Source organism: Ochotona curzoniae, unplaced genomic scaffold, assembly GCF_017591425.1.
Source record: "Ochotona curzoniae isolate NIBS_2020 unplaced genomic scaffold, NIBS_Ocur_1.0 scaffold_2476, whole genome shotgun sequence".
NCBI classification, from domain to species: Eukaryota; Metazoa; Chordata; class Mammalia; order Lagomorpha; family Ochotonidae; genus Ochotona; species Ochotona curzoniae.
In genome coordinates, this window is record NW_024467095.1 from 24,845,523 (window position 1) to 24,862,695 (window position 17,173).

Sequence of the window (17,173 nt, forward strand, 5' to 3'; positions counted from 1 at the left end):
AATACTCCTCTGCTAGACCTGCTGTACAAATGATACTTAAAGACATTCTCTTGATAGAGAAGAGGAATAGCACTCACCAAAACCTAAGGAAAATGTGAAGACTATCTCAGTAAAATGACAACAGGAGAATAAATCAATGAACAACCCATTGATAAAATGACAGGACAAAATTACAACACATTCATGTTAGCCCTGAATGTAAATGGACAAAACCCATCAATCAAATGTCATAGATTAGCATACAGGATCAAAGAAAACCAAAACCCATCTATTTGTTGCATACAAAAGACATAACTCAGCAGCAAAGATCAACAGAAACTATTTTGATGTTTTTTTAATGTAGTTTCATCACTTCAAAACACTTTCTTTCCCATTAAATTATTCAGTGACTCATAAGTAATAATACAGTAGCATATTCTTCAAGAAAATTCTTAATTTTCTCTTTCATTTCCTTAGTGACACATTAGTCATTCAGAAGCATGTTATTTAACTTCATGGCATTGTAATTTCTTCTTTTCTTTCTGTTGTTGAGTTTGTGTTGTGGCTTTTCATTTCATTAAGGGGATATACCGTAACTGTGTAATGGGGATGATCATATCCAAATATGAAGATGCAATGCAGTATGCATCTCTACTTCCAGATCAAAGATGGACTCCCAATGAAACTCTTTACTGTATCTTGACAATAGGATGCTTGGCTCTTTGCCACTGTTCATGCCTGCAATGATGGACATGTGACTACTTATGAAGAATTATACTATAGTAGTAATAGAGGGGAACTCACTGGGTGGGGGAGAGAACTTGGGGAGGGGGTAAGGGAAATTCCAGCACCTATGGAACTGTAGCATAAAATGATAGTTTGGTAAGCAGTTCCTGAATTTTGAATATTCTTGGTCAAATCCTAGTATCAAAAGATGTAAATGTAAATGTAAAGCCACTCTATATTGAGTTCCTTAAATTCTAAAAAGAAATTTGTAGAATGACTTTGGTGTTTGATATAGAAGATTTAAGAAATGATCAGTGAAGAAAAGGTGGCCAATGCATGTTGCAAGTGTCAGGGTTTTTTTGCTTTTGTTTTTTTTTTTTTTGTATTTTCATTGTACGGTTTTGATGTTGCTAGCTTCAGAAGCCTCCACTGTTTATTAATTAACTGATGAATTTTAATTATAGGAAGATGGGTGCCACAAAACAGTTGAAAATGAAAGAAGATTTTCAAAATGTTCAGGTAAGAGACATGTGCTTTCTAGGCACCTATAAGATTGACTGGTGTTCTGTAATTTTTTCTCCTCCTCTACTTTTATTACTAATTTTTAAATTGTTCATTGATAATACATACATTACACATATTACACAAATTACACAGATGTCAGAAAATAAAATGATAAAAGCAGGCATATTGATATCGCACCAAGATCACGAAAGTTATGGTTTGCTCAACCAATATCATGCAAGAAAAAACATTATTGGAAATCACTTTAGGAACTCACTAATTATGTGTCTGGGGATAAGTGCCCTTATTCTATTTGGATTTATTTTTTCAGTTGGATCTATTTTCTAATGTCTTCTGTCACGAAAATAGGTGAAACAGAAGCTCACTGGTTTGGGAAGCGGTGACAGGTTTGGCATAAGAGAGAAGTTGCCTGCATCCCATGTTAGAGAGCCTGGGTTCAAGTCACAGTTGTCATAATTCCAGCTTTCCATTGATGCACACCCTGGTGGCAGCTGTGACGGGGCAAGTGCTTCTGTCCCTGCCCCTCAGATGGGAGACCTGATTCACTTACTGACTCCTGATTTGGTACTCAAGTAAGTGAACCCATAGATGGAAGACTTCTCTTCATCCCTTTGTGTACCATTCAAAAAACTAAAATTAGGCTATTTAAAAGTAACTCATCTATATAAAAAAGGTATAAAAGTCTGAGTAATCAAGTAAAAGTTCTCCAGAAATTATAAACTACAGAGGTCATTTGGCGGGGCGGGGGGCGGAGGGAATGCAATGAAAGAGATATACAAGTAACTCTAAAATAATTTAATTTGCTGAGAGCATTTCCTTGAATGATGCAGTTAAATGGTATATTTGCCCAAGTGATTAAACTAGATAAAATAAACACAGGAAAAAAAATTGTCATGGTTTTACTGTGCATAAAATTACAGTTTATGAACTTTTCTATTTGTACAAGTCACAATACATTTAGTGGCTTGAAACTTCACATTTTCAGTGCATTAGGAGGCTGGACATGGCAACTGTGTTGATGTCACAGCTGTGATATCGGCCTCTGTGGCTTCTCTGTCTTCCCCTGGGCCTCTCCAGGGGCTGTGCTGCTGCTGAACTCTGTCCTTCGATTTAAGTTGTAAAGATTCAAGCTGTCCATCAGCAATGAAATTGTCCCAGAGAGGGCTTTTCTAATCTTTTTAAATATTATTTTTATTGGAAAGTCAAATATACAGAGAGGAGGAGAGACAGAGAGGAAGATCTTCAATCTGCTGATTCACTCCCCAAGTGGCCTCAATGGCCCGAGCTGAGCCAATCTGACATCAGGAGCCAGGAGCTTCTTCATGGTCTCCTACACAGGTGCAATGTCCCAAAGCTTTGGGCAGTCCTTGACTGCTTTCCCAGGCCACAAGCAGGGAGCTGGATGGGAAGTGGGTCATCTGGGATTAAAACCAGCAGCCGTATAGGATGTTGGCATGTGCAAGGTGAGGACTTTAGCTGCTAGGCTACTGCACTGGGCCCGACAGAAGGCTTTTCTATAAAGGGGTCTTACCCACGATACTTTCCTGTGAGAACCTCACTACTTTTGGTAGTGAGTTGGTATTTGGGCTTTGGCCTGAAGTGTTGGTGGTCACGTGATCAGCCGTGATGGAAGCAGAGCTTAAAACTGTCTTCCATCCGACAGAAACCTCTTAAGACTTTTTTATTTTTAGAATGTACTAATTATCACAATCAAAAATAAGGGTATTTCTCTAAGACTAGATGTTTCTAGTAAGACTTGAAATGTTTCTATTCAAATGTGTGAGAGTTAGGGCCTGGTGTGGAAGCTGAGTGCCTTGCATATACCAGGATCCTACATGTGGGTGCAGATTCATTTCCTGGCTGCCCCGCCTTCCACCCAGCTTCCTGACTGTGGTCTGGAAAAGCAGTGGAGGACAGCCCACGGCCTCAGGACCCTGCGCCCACATGGAAGACCCAGAAGCAGTTCCAGGCTTCAGAGCAACTAACTAAATAAATAAATCTTTAAAAATAAATGTGTGAGACCTAGAGAAAAGGGGACATGAAATATTTAACAGGAATCTGTATGCCAAGTAATACCCATCCTCATAGGTGAGAACTGTGTAGTTAGATGCTTACGCTCCAGTCATCATCGTGGCTGTCTAGATTAGAAAAGTCACCATAAGCATACATATAAAATGATATTTCTCTCTCTCTTAATTTTCTAGAAATTAGCAGGTAATCTGGAATCTGAGAATAGAATCCTTTGGGAAAAACTGAAAGTGGCCTTGGAGGTAAAGCATGCCATGTTGTTTAAAGTTAACAGAGGAAAAAAAAGGCTCACAGAATATTATGTGGATAATGTTGACTAATTGTGTTTATATTATACTGTTTAAATTGTTTGTCTTATGTAGTAGAAATGAATTAATGAAACAATTACTCTTGTCTGAAATAGTAAGCTAGCAAGAAACTAGCTTTCTTAATCGTATAAAAGGAGCCCATTTCAAATTGTTCATGTTCTTTAAAAATACTGTAGGCATTCCAGTTAAAGTAAGCTAAACGGGAATGCTGGTTTACATCGTTGTTTTCAAATTCTAGTTGAACAGCAAAAAGAAATGAAGCTACAAGCATTTCCATAAGTGTATGGACAAAGTTGAACCTTTTGATTTTTTTTTGGTAAAAATTATGATCAACAGAGTATTGGTGGTATAGTTTTATAAGGTGAGTGGAAGCAAAGTAGGTTTTAAAATTGAAAATAAGAAAGTGCTGTCGGGCCTGGCATGGTAGACTAGTGACTGAAGTCCTCGCCTTACATATGCTGGAGTCCCATTGGGTGCTGGTTTGTGTCCCAGCTGCTCCACTTCCCTTCCAGCTCCCTGCTTGTGGCTTAGGAAAATGGTAGAGGATGGCCTTGGGACCCTGCACCCATGTGGAAAACCTGGAGGAGGCTCCTGGCTCCTGGCTTTGGATTGGCTCATTTCCAGCCATTGGCAGCCAATTGATTTTAGTATATATAATAGAAGCAAGAAGTTTTCTGTGAAAAAATAATACTTTACCAAAGAATATAGATGAGTGGTGAAAAAAAATATACATTCACAGTTGAAGCTTTGAAGGCCTAGTTTTGCCACTACTTCAGTTTTCCAGAACTGAAACACAAAATTGAAGAAATTTAGTTTTAGTTTGTAGATGGACTTGTTTTTCAATTTAACAAAATTATCCTAAGATAAAATGATAAAATGAGGCAAGAACTGGTGATCATATAGAAGAATAGAATAAAATAGAATAAAGGTTCATTCATTCCCAAATCATTGTATAATATAATACTACAGGAGAAGTCCAAAAACAGATTCCAAGGAATATATTGATTTAATATTTTGTAAACTTATTAATAATTTCATAAAAATCTAAAGTAGTGCTACTAAGTAAACGATTGGAAAACTGTGATAACTTCTTCTCTTGCTATGATGTCCTGAGTCTTGCTCCAGATTGATCTGTGATCCAGAAGTATTTGGTGACTCCTACATGTTAGAAGTGCTGAGAGGCTGTGCGTGGTCCTTGCTAGCGTGAAGCTTCCCAGAACTAATGTGCTGGACGGAACACTCTTGAGTTTGGCCGTTTCTAAAGTCAAAAAACTTTTTTATGATAAAAATATTAGACAAAGAGATAAGTGGGTATTTTTTTTTTTTTTTAAGATTCGTTTTTATTGGAAGGGCAGGTTTACAGAGAGAAGGAGAGGCAAAGATCTTTGTCTGCTGGCTCATTCGCCAAGTGGCAAAAGCAGCCAGAGCTAAGCTAACCTGAAGCCAGGAGCCAGGAGCTTCTTCCAGGTCCCCCGCATGGGTGCAGGATCCCAAGGCTTTGGGTCATCCTCGACTGCTTTCCCAAGCCACAGCAGGGAGCTGGATGGGAAGTGGAGTTGCCGGGATTAGAACCAGCGCCCATATGGGATTCCAGCACATGGAAGGCATGGACTTCAGTCACTAGGCTCCCGTGCCTAGTCTAAGTTGTGGAGCTTTTAAATTATTTATTATGCCAATAGTTTGCCTTAGTTTCTGCCAGCTTAGGAAAATAAAAGTTGAGAATTATATGGATATAACCATCTACAAGTTCCTGAAGTTTGTAATACTGGCAGGAAAAATGTCCTGAAAACCCTTGGTAACTGGTACTTATTCACAAACAGGAAGCTGAAAGAGCTAAACATCAACTGGACAATTTCCTCAATCAGCAGAAAACCAAGGCAATATTGGAAAGGGGAAAAATAAAAATGAAAGGTGAAGACTCAGTCGAGAAAAGAGGAGGAAAATTAATGTTAGGACGGAGGAGCAGTGATGACATCCACAGATATCCAGAGGTAAGCGAGAAATCAGAATGGGAGCAGTGGAGACAGGACTGTGGCTGTAAGAATGCGTATGTGTGTATACATATTCAAGTGCCTGTGTTTTTCTGTTTAATTTTGCCTTCTGGGACTGTTACTTCAATATTCTCTTGAAGACTTTGCTTTAAATTAAACAGTGTAACATCCAGTTAGTAATGTTGAATCAGATTTCAAATACAGATCTTTTCTAGCTGTAAAATCATGTCTGATGATAGGTTCTTTATTTATACAGCTGCATTTGAACCTCATTTTGTAGATAGCTTTATTGTTTTGTGTTTCTCAGCACTTTTTTCCCCTAAATCCAAAGTTAAGGTTATCATGTAGTAGCTTAAATGTAGACACCAGATTAAATAGGAGAAGCTGAGCAGAGAAAATAACTTTATTACCTTACTACCTTTATTACGTGCTGTTTTCACCTGGGCAAGAAATTCTAATTTTTAGTGATTTATATATACAGCAGTACATGCCTAATCTCACATGTATCCTGCTTATCACTTTTTAAACAGTTAAACATCTGCAAGCTACAAGCTTATTTGCGTGGGCTGTGCACATGATGCCATTTGTTCAGGTTCACCCTGGTAAATAGTAAAAAAAAAAAAAATCGCTGAAGATGGCAGGGCAGTTGTTGATTCCAACCGCCTCTGGTACATACCGGACAGTCATTCTTGAGTTACCAGTAATCTTTCCATGAGTGTCTCTGAACTTGTGCCAAGGCACAGGGAGCCGACTTGGTGCTGTTTCAGTTAGGCTTTCCTCAGCAGCAATTTGCCATGCTCACCAATTCCTTTGAATACAGTCCATGATTTGTTTAGGAAAAACACAATTACCATTTCGTCTTCTTTATATTTATCTCGTGATTTCTCTTTGGCCACTGGATCTGAGCATCCTTGAACTTGAAATTTCTCGGAGTTCTCTATTTTGGATTCTGTTTGTATTCTACCTACTTCTTGTGAGCGCACATACCTTTGTGGCTCTCATTGCCATATCTCGTTTCTCTAACCCAGACATCTTCTTGTTCCCAGTGCTATGCTTCGTCAATACTGACTTTTTCTTCTTAAACAAGAATCCAGAATTCATTATGTGCTGAAATGAATGGATTGCTTTCCTCCAAGTCTCCTTTTCTCCCCAAGGACTCAGTCTCCTTGCAAACTCACCTACCTAACTGCTGATGCTGGAAACTCTGGGATTATTCTTACATCAATCCAACTAGGAATGAACAAACTTTACCTACCTTTCTCAGTTTTACTATCAGTGCCCTTGGTCAAGGTGCCACCAGGACTCTAATTGATCCCATTCCGTCCAATCTCCACCCTGGAGTCAGTTTCAAAACTTTCTTATCTGTCCATGTGATCTTTCCTGATTTCTGATTATTTATAGATGAAGTGCAAATTCCTAATTATAATTTATAGCTTCCTGTGACCATCTCCATTTCTGAGACCCCAGCCTCATTTGATTTTCCCCAGGCTATGATACCTGGCCAGTTATGCATATGCACATTGCCTATATTTGATGTGTGAAGTATATTATCATTTTCAGATTTCTTGCTATTTCTTCCTCATTTCACAAAATTCATCTAATTGAAAAATGAGTGCATCACAAAACATGTGATGCTGATTCTCTTTTACTGCCTAACAAATTATTCCTGGATTATTGACAGACCAGCACAGAGACTAGCCTGGAGTGAATATAGGGGAGAGAGCATAGTTTGTACAGCCTGGCCAACAATGTGAGGACTCCTGATTGAAATTACCTCTCTACTTGGCTTGGGGAAGCTGCTTTGAAAGAGACACTGAGTGTGGGCATGGGCGTTTAGTCATGCCCTTTGTGTTTCTCCTTCTTTGCTGTGTTCCTGCAGATTCCTGGCCTTGTGATCACTGTAGGATAGGATGTCAGCAACCGTCCATCCCACAGCTCTCCTGGAGCACTCAGCCCGTCCTGAGTGATGACTTGCTTCTTCTCTGAAAAAAGCAACTTGTTAACAGTTGTATCAGGGCTGAAGAACCTGACGGGGCGAAAATAAAACCTCGAATAAATGGCCCACAGGGCCAAGCGCCATGTGTACATTTACTTTATAAACATGTACTTTCCATCCCACCTGCGGTCTCAGATCTTTTCCTCTTTGCTAGCTTTTGGTTTGAGATCTTACCATAGTGGCTCTTCATAAGGAAACGTAGAACTTGGCAGTGAGGCATGGCGAGATGTGGAAAGACTGAGGTGGAGGGGTGCACAACAAAGGCAAAGACAGAGATGTGGCAAGACTGGGAAGTGTTCATGAATGGGACTTAATTCTGGATATACTGTTTCATTTGTGTCTTTCTTAGAAGAGGGTGTAGTTACCTAAGTCATCCCACAATTACAGAAAGAAGCTATCAGGACCATTGGCATAAGCACACACACACAGACACACACACACACACATATGTATCTATATATATGTATACATATATGCCTAGAGAAAGTGTGTAAGGGAGACTGGCATGTCGAGAAGTGAAGATACATTGCAGTATGTATCTCTACTCCAGAATAAAAGATGGACCCCCAATGAAGCTGTTAAATGTACCTTGACAATAGGATGCTTGACTTTCTACCGTCATCTCTACCTACAACAACATGATACATTTAAATAGAATGATGACCTTGTGAATGTTTTTGAAGGACAATACAATTGTAATGATATAGTTGGAAACGGTGGGGGCAGAGTGAACAGGAGGGTGGTAGGAGGGGAAATCCTTGAGCCATGGAACTGTGTCATAAAAACTAAAAATAAATAAAGCTAGTTTTACAGATATCTTTAAGTTTTTTTCTTCAGACTGGTAAGAAAAAAGCCAGCTGATCTCTCTATGGGGAAAACTGAGGTGAAATTTAGGACTAGGATAAAAAGAATAGCAGTTACATGATAAGGAAATATCTTAATTAATAAATTATATTGTGAATAGCACAGTATCTACCATTCTTGATCACACACTTCAGTAAATATATGTGGAAAAATAAATTTAAAAGTAAGTTTGAAAAATTTTTCTAAATTTACATGAAAAAAATTCACATTTTGTGCATTTTAGTATTCCTTAAAAATGTTGTTAATTCCCCAAAAGAGGATCATATTAGGATAATACAATGTATATTTCTGTTCCTATCCAAATTAATCATTTTAAAAGATTAAACTTTTGCTGTTGTATATAGAGTTGAATGTTTTTTTTAAAAGCTAGGAGAAAGGATTTGGGGTATTTTCAAAATAAAGAAATGATATGTGTTCTAATAAATATGTGTGCTTACCTTTCTCTGGACAGTATACAATGTATATGTGTTTGAAATATTTGGTTCATGATGGATTATGTGCAACTTTGGTATATCAAAAGAGACAGCGTATTTAAGGAATGAATTACCTTTTTATTTAAATTGTATTTGCTTTTGAATTTGACGCACAAGCTCATGACGGATGTGGGGGACACACAGAGGGTGCTGTGGATTAGGCTGCAGCCAGGAGCCAGGAGCTCCATCTGTCTCCCATGTCATTGTGCTATGAACTCCTGTCTCACGGAGTGCACATTAGCAGGAAGTTGGATCAGAAGTCCAAGTGGTAGTTGACCTCGGAAGCTCTGTCCTGAGATGTGGATGTCCTAAGCAGAAGCTTAAAATTCTGTGCCTCAATACCTGTCCCTAAGTAAGTTTAAAATTATTTTTTTATCACAAGCATAAAATCTTCTTTCCTTTTAGGGAGGAAATACACCTTTGGAACTTGATCCTCTTCTGTCACTTCTATTATCAAAATATAATTTCTGGGTTTTTTTTTGATATGTTAATCTCTTAAAATTTTTATGTTGAAACAATATTTTGAGTTATTTTTCTGAATGATTAAAACATTTTATATTCATACTTGGCATATTTAATCTTATTATTATGTTTATTATAGATAACAGCAGGTGAATTTAGAAGATCAATTGGAGAAAGGTAGGACATTAAAAGTTGGCTTTTTATAATTTTATCATTTCACATACTTGACTGGTATAATTACCCTTCTCAATCTAGCATCATGAAATTTGCTGTTCAATGTCTGCATATAATATTGAACTTTTAAAACTGATTTTACTTAAAACAGTTATAGATAAGGAGGACTGAAAGGAGCAAGGGCGAAATGCACATGGAACACACACACCCCACACACAGAGAAGGGGAGGTGGGGAAGAGAGAGGGAGAGAGAGAGAGAGAGAGAGAGAGAGATTGAGAGAGAGAGAGAGGAATTCCATCCACATCCAGTGTTGCAGGTTGACTAGTTGTACCATGATGCCAGCTCAAATAGTTTATTTAATTGAAAGGCAAAGTAACAGAGAAATAGATATTCCACTTCTGAGTCACTGCTCACATCCATCAACCTCCAGGACTGCACTGTCTGAATCTAAGAGCCTGGGATTCTCTCTGGATCTCCCTAGGAGTAAACAGGGAACCAAGTATTGGGTCATCTTCCCAGTTCAGGAACAGGAAGTTAGATCAGAAACACAGTACCCAAGGCTCAAACCAGTGCTCTGGGAGATGCTGGGCTCATAAGTCACTACTGAGCCAGCTCACTACAATGTCAGTCTATGAATGTCATCCTGAAAGATTTATTTTTATCGGAAAGTCAGATTTACAAAGAGGAGAGACAGAGAAAATCTGTCTTCAGGTTCATGCTTCAAATCGCCCCAGTGGCTGGAGCTGAGCCGATCTGAAGCCAGGAGCCAGGAGTTTCTTTGGGTTCCCAAGGCTTTGGGCCATCCTGTTACTACTTTCCCAGGCCACAAGCAGGAAGTTCGGTGGGAAGTGCAGCAGTTGAGACACAAACCGGTGCCCATATGGGATCCTGGAGCATGCAAGGTGAGGATTTCAGCTGATAGGCTAGCACACCGGGTTCCATGAATGTAATTATAAAAAGATAATGTCGGAAATTAGATGTCAAATCTTAAAAGGTTTGGATGAAATAAAAAATCAGAATTAAAATTAAACATGTCATATATATAAACACTTTTTATTTTCTACGAACTAGTTTCAGATAGTGAGAAACCTACCCTTATTTTGAGTTATCATCAAGGTCATGCACCTTGATGATAACTCATTTTACACACAAAATGAGCTGAAAAAGGACCCAGCGCAATAGCATAGTGGTTAAAGTCCTCGCCTTGCATGTGCCAGGCTCCCATATGGGCGCTGATTCCAATCCTCGCAGTCCTGCTTTGCATCCAGCTCCCTGCTTGTGGCCTGGGAAAGCAGCTGAGGATGGCCCAAAGCCTTGGGACCCTGCACCCGCGTGGGAGACCCAGAGGAAGAGCTCCTGGCTCCTGATTTGGGATTAGCGCACCTCTGGCCGTTGCGGCTGCTTGGGGAATGAACCATCAGATGGAAGATCTTCCTCTCTCTCCTCCTCTCTGTACATCTGCCTTTCCACAAAAATAGATCAATCTTTAAAAAAAAAAATAAACTGAAAACACTTTGCCTCTTACTTTTGCTGATTCACTCGACATCTGTGTGTGAGTGTGCATGTGTGTGTGCATGCGTGATTGTGCACATGGATAATGCAAATAGCTGACTCATCAAAGTTCAACTTTGTGAGATGCAAACAGCTGTGCCATTCACACTTTATAACTGACATGAAAACCGGTGTGGTCGATACAAGTAGGATCAAGCCAGATGTGTTACTGAGAGTAGCAGATTCTAAGTTTGGTTGATGTCTAATAAAGTAAATCAGGTGAGTATTTCTTTGATTGGAATTGCATCATTAGAATTCAAAGTAATTGGGCATAAATGCTTATTCTTTAGCTCTCTTTTATTTTGAAAAGTTTATTTTTCTGAAAGTCAAAGTTAGAGAGAAACTGTCAGAGAGTTCTTGGGTCTACTGGCTCACTCACCCAGGTGGTTCCAGTGGTTTGGACTTAGCCTGGCTTCATCAAGGTCTCCCACGTGGGTGACAGGGGGCTCAAACACTTGAAACCTCCTCCACTGCTGTTCCCAGGCCGTCAGCATCCCGAGAAGGCATAAGAAAACATTTCTTTAGGTATTTTCGCATTTCAAGAAATGGAAAGCAAGCTGGCAAGCATAATGTTGTTAGACTCAAGCCAGTGTAGCTTTCACCTCAATTGCCTGCGTGACCTTTTGTTTTTCTTTAATCTGGCCTAAGTTACCAGTTCAGGCACAGTTCTTACCTGGCCACGAGTCTGAGGCTGCCTGACCACACACACTCACAAGAACCGTAAGCCCAGGAACGCAGGCACCACGATTGGAAGTACGCTGGTTCCTCAGGCAGAACAGGTGAGTGGGGCTCTGTGAATGCCCCCACCACCTCCTCTGAGGCCATCATCCGTAGGTTCCCTGTCCAGGCTGACGGATGCCGATGAGGCTGAGCACTGTTCTGAAGTCCAAGTGCCTATAGCTGCTGAAGTCTGCAGGTGTCCCACATGCACAGGGCAGGAGCAGGCTCTCCCTGCAGGCTTCTTGTCCCCACCGCTGAGTCAGTTTGAATTCAGTGTGCTCTGAGGGACTCGGGCATCCCAGGAAGAGGGACCATCTTGTTCTGAGGGGTCCTGCTTCTCTCCAGTGTTCCATAAGCACAGGGATTTTGTTTTGTTTTTTTTTTTCCTCGGGCATTATAAATATTAACGCAATACTCCTTTGACCTACATGACGCCCTTGCAGTTTAGGTCCTGTTTCTAACAATTTCTGCACTGACAGTGTTGGCAGATGTAGGCACAGCAAGGTGACATGGGCAGTGTGAGTTATTTGCACATTCACAGACTATAAATCAGCTTGTCAGCCTACTTTCCAGGTGAAACAGTTTCCAGCCTTTTAACAGGCCTTTTAGTCTTCTGAATTTTACTAAATACTCTTTACCCGTGAAATTTCCCCATTACTTGAGGAATTGAAAACTAGTCACGGTGAAGATTTTTGACCAATGACAATTGTAATCCTTCAGAATAATCAAATATTTGTAGCTTTAAGAATATTTATTTATTTGAAAGACACACATAAGACAGGAATAGAGAGACAGAAAGATATCTCCTATCTGTTTGTTCCTCCCCAAATAACCACCATAGGCAGGCCGGGAAAAGGTGCAGGCCAACAGCTTTGATTTCGGATTCAGGTATCCTGGCAGCATCTACTCCAAATACCTACTTACTTTCACATTATACTCCCTATGTTGAAACTTTTGATAAAGCTAATGTCAGGAGTATTTTCTAATGCCAGCTTTGTGCCTAGGTCATTTTGCATTTTTTGTGTGTAGAAATGCATTTCATGTCTCTATTATTGCAGATGCATATATCCGATTTTTCTCCTCTCCATATTTGTGTTTAGAATTAAAACTTCAGTGCATATATGTTGATACTGTTGTTGAAGTTTTTGTTTCTGATTTTTTTTCCTTAAGGGGAGAGGATATAGGTCAGACTTCTATTGACAGTTTTGGGAATGGATGATGTTTAGAAATGTTTCCCCAAATCAAGGTGTTAGGGACAACAAAGAAATAGCATGATAGTTTGGGCAGTTGTCCAGGATTGGCTTTCTGTTTGCCTGGGTGCTGGCATTGTGGGCAGGGCATTTTAAGCTGAGACTTGTGACACTGGCTTCCGCTGTCAGAGTGACACCCCTCTATTATTCTGGCTTCCTACTGATGCATTAGGAAGGCGGTGGGGGGTGTGCGAGCTTTGGGTCCCTCCCTCCTGTGTGGTTTCCATGAGATCCTGGTCCTGGCTTAGCCTGCCTTAGACCTGGCCATGTTTGGCATGAAGTACCAGATGGAAGATCTCTTCCCTGTTGTTGAGTCTCTTGTCTCTCTTCTTTTCCCTCTTTCCTCATTCCCTCTCCTGTTCAAAACAGCCTGCAGAGGGTCCTACTTCAGCTCACAGCTGACACTGAATTTGAAGATGAGATTTATGATTTATATAAAGCCACATATCTGCTACTCTGTAATATTTCAATCTGTTTTTAAACATCTTTTAAATTTCATTTTATTTGAAAGGCAGAGAGAAGCAAAATGACACAGACAAATCACCACCCAACCACTGACTTTGTCCTAGATGCATACAAGTGAACCAGGTTTCCATACTTGTGGCAGGGACCACTGACTTGAGATATCTCTTGCGACCTCCCAAGGTATACATGAGTAGGGAGCCACATGGAAGCAGTGCTGGACTTGAACCAAGACACTTCATTGTGAAACGTGGCTTTCCCAGCAGCCACTCAACTGCTGCAACCAAGGCATTCTCCTGGAATTTATTTAACAACACATCATCGCATTTTACAAGATGGATATTTTTAGATCACAATTCACCTTACACATTTTTTCTCAGGAATGTCTTTCCCACTTTACTTCCTTTTTATGAGCCAAACTCATGTGTGAAATTCATCTTAAACTAACACATATATGATAAGTGAAAGTGTATTTAAAACTTTCACCTCTGTGATAACAAAGTGAGTTATTCCCGATTCCTTGCAATAAGTTATAGGCAAGTGTAGCTGTTTACAAATGAAATTGCAACACTGTTATATTTGATTAGACTGGGATAGCTTCATAAACTATTTGTACATAGCATAAGCCCTGTGGCCATTTAGATCACTGTGTAAACTAGAATGTTGAGACCACAAACACCAGGTGAGGCTGTACATGAAAATGGTGAATCATGACCCTGTGGGTTCTGGAATCTCTTGAAGGCAGACCATGTGACAACACATACCTCTTACCCAGAAACCAAAAAAAAAAAAAAAAAAAAAAAGCATGGATCTTGAAGTTGACCTTGACAGACAGTGACCTTTTAGTGCCAAAGCTACTAGAGGGATGTTCTTATTTTCATGCTGAAAGGGAATTATGGAAAATAATTTCGGCTGAAAAGTAATCAACCATATTTTTCTTGGACTGTGGCTTGGGAGGGCCTAGAGTATCTATTATAATGGATTAATTTTATTGAAATACCCGATTTTATGTGTGTATTTTAAAATCTCAGATTATATAAGTTTTTGAGCTTGTTTGTATCTTGATTAACTAACAATGTCTTAATATCCTAATGGGTGATGAAAATGCTTCTTCAGTTACTAATGAAAAATCATCCCCTGCTCTACCCCTCTGCTCCCCCCGAAGCTCAGAGAAGGAAAGGGCTGACTCCACACTTTCGAATCTGTCGCAGTACTTGGGGTCTGAAGGATATAGCCTGTGGGAAATGCCCCTCGAAATTGCAGCTGCTAAACGTGCTGCCCACTTATCCAGCAGAGGATCCCGAGACTCACAGGGGCTTCTGGCCACCGAAGCACTGCCTCCAGGCAGCACGAGAGTGAAGCTGTCCTTCACAGAACCCACTGCCCCTGGTACAGGGGATGCACAGGTGTGCTGTTTACTTGGAATTCTAGACTTTTCAATATCTCTAGTAAATGCTATTGGAAACGTGTCAATCCATCTTTATTTTACATAATACAAAGTATGTTTTTGACATGAACTCCTTTGCACTGAAGGTGGGGAGATACGATTTCAGAAGCCTTGGTTTGAAAATGTCCTAGGACATTTGTAATTTCAGTGAGAAGCATATGATTTATGAAATTAAGGAAAGTTGTCAACGTTCTCATTTTATCTAATAAGTTGATGGTAAAATCATTATCTTTATGTGTCTTCAAATAAAACCTATAATATGCTTCAAAAATTTTATGGAAAATGGAATTAAAAATATTTATTTTCATAAACAAAAAGCAAAGTCTATATTCTTCCACAATAGGCTTTTGGGTTGGATTTCAAGATTGTTTAACTCAAAAATAGACAATTTTAATTCCATTTTGCATAAGCTTTTAAAGTATGCTGATAAATTATTACAGTTGCCTTTGTTTAAGAATGTCATTAGGGACTTACTAGGACAAAATATTGGGGAAAATAGAAAATATGAAAAAACTGTACATACCAGATGAATAAGGGTTTTCAAGTGCTTATAGGAAAAGGCGTTAAAAGTGATTTATTTTGCTGTAAAAAAATTTTAAATCCATGCATAGTTTTTATGTTGTATGTATAAATGTTTAATATCCCCTCTTATGTCCATGTTTTTGTCTTAGATATGGCTGCAGTGTCGCCATAATAGTAGTTTGTGCAAACTATTTGAATTTGTCTAAAAATTGAGGCAAGTTGTGATTTTAATGACTGTTAAGAAAAATCAGAATATTGGCCTAAAAGAACTTCCCAGTGTCCCAAGTGCTTCTCAAATCTGTCGTTTTCTTTTATTTCAAAATTTGTTACATTAAGGAAATGATTTACAGAAATGTGATTCTGTAGTAACATCATAGATGAGAATAAAAGCTAGCACACTCTCTAAAAGAAGGCAAATAGTGCTGTCAGATATATAATTTGAAAATACTTATTAATACATCTGTTATTAAGGTCGATGTTTCAGAAGAGGAATTACGAAAGAAGGACAAAAAAGACTCTCAAGGTAAAAAGATTCTATTATGTAAAAGGAAATGTGAATGATTGTATGTCCCCACCATACTGAAAACATTCACATATTGAAAACATTCACATATATGTAAATAACTTATTAGATAATCATCAGAGAAGATATAAGTATACTAACATACAAAAAATTAACTTGGAAGGTTACCATGATGTTGTTATAAAAAAGTCTATTTCAAATATATTAGTGTCAAAGATGCTGTGCCACAATTGAATGATATTGTTTGTCATAGTGAATTTGTTTAAGATTGTTTATTTGAAAGGTTCAGCTAACAGAGAGGAACAGAGAGGTTTTCCATCCACTGGTGCTTGCTGCAAGTAGCCAGAATGACCAGAATGGGTCAATTTAGAGCCAGGATCTCTGACATGGGTGAAGGGTCCCAAAGATTTGGTTTATCTTCCACTGCTTTCCCAGGCACAATAGCAGGGAGCTGGATCAGAAGTGGAGCATCCAAGACTGAAATGAAGAGCCATGGCAGTGCTTTGCTTACTAAACTGCAGCAACAGCACCAAAATAATTCTTTAATTAAAAACATTTGATTTTTAATATTTACATAACTTAACTTTCACAAGCTTAACTTTCTTATATAAATATATCAAGACATGGCAAGTATAGGAAAAGGAATAAAATAGTGTAATGTAAAAATATAATTAAAAGTAAATCTGGAAATCATACTATTACTTGGGATTAAGACATGTACTCTAATACATCTGTTATTTCCCAGTATGCTGATCTCCCTTGTAGAGTTTATGTCTTTTGTGCCCTGTGTATTGGTCATTGCTTATCAGAGAGAACATAGGGTATTTATTTTTGGAGGATGGGCTTATTTTATTAGGCATTAATCATTTCCAGCTGAGTTTATTTTGTTGCCGATTTTAAGATTCCATTTTTTTTTCATATGGCCGAATAGTATTCAATGGAGTAAATGTACCACATTTTCTTTATCTGTTCATCTATTGATGGAAATCTGGGCTGATTCAATTCCTTACTGTTGTGAATTGCATTGCTATACACATAGGGATGTAGTTAACTCTCATATGCGTGTTTCATTTCGTTTACATGTATTCCCAAGAGTGGATTGGCTAGGACAAAGAAAGACTGTATTTCCAGAACGGTCTATTTCCAGCTCTCTGAGAAAACCATCATGGTT

General features: G+C 38.9%; 1 protein-coding gene across 1 annotated transcript in view; it reads left to right on the top strand.

Moving 5' to 3' along the window:
* Nucleotides 1-17,173, top strand: part of LOC121170719 (coiled-coil domain-containing protein 7-like) — a 126,163-nt gene that overhangs the window by 38,064 nt on the left and 70,926 nt on the right. Inside the window, exons 12-17 of the mRNA XM_041001958.1 lie at nucleotides 1,170-1,224; nucleotides 3,435-3,500; nucleotides 5,387-5,557; nucleotides 9,492-9,529; nucleotides 14,676-14,916; nucleotides 15,951-16,002. Coding sequence (XP_040857892.1) covers nucleotides 1,170-1,224; nucleotides 3,435-3,500; nucleotides 5,387-5,557; nucleotides 9,492-9,529; nucleotides 14,676-14,916; nucleotides 15,951-16,002 — 623 coding nt within the window. The remainder of the gene's footprint in view (nucleotides 1-1,169; nucleotides 1,225-3,434; nucleotides 3,501-5,386; nucleotides 5,558-9,491; nucleotides 9,530-14,675; nucleotides 14,917-15,950; nucleotides 16,003-17,173) is intronic.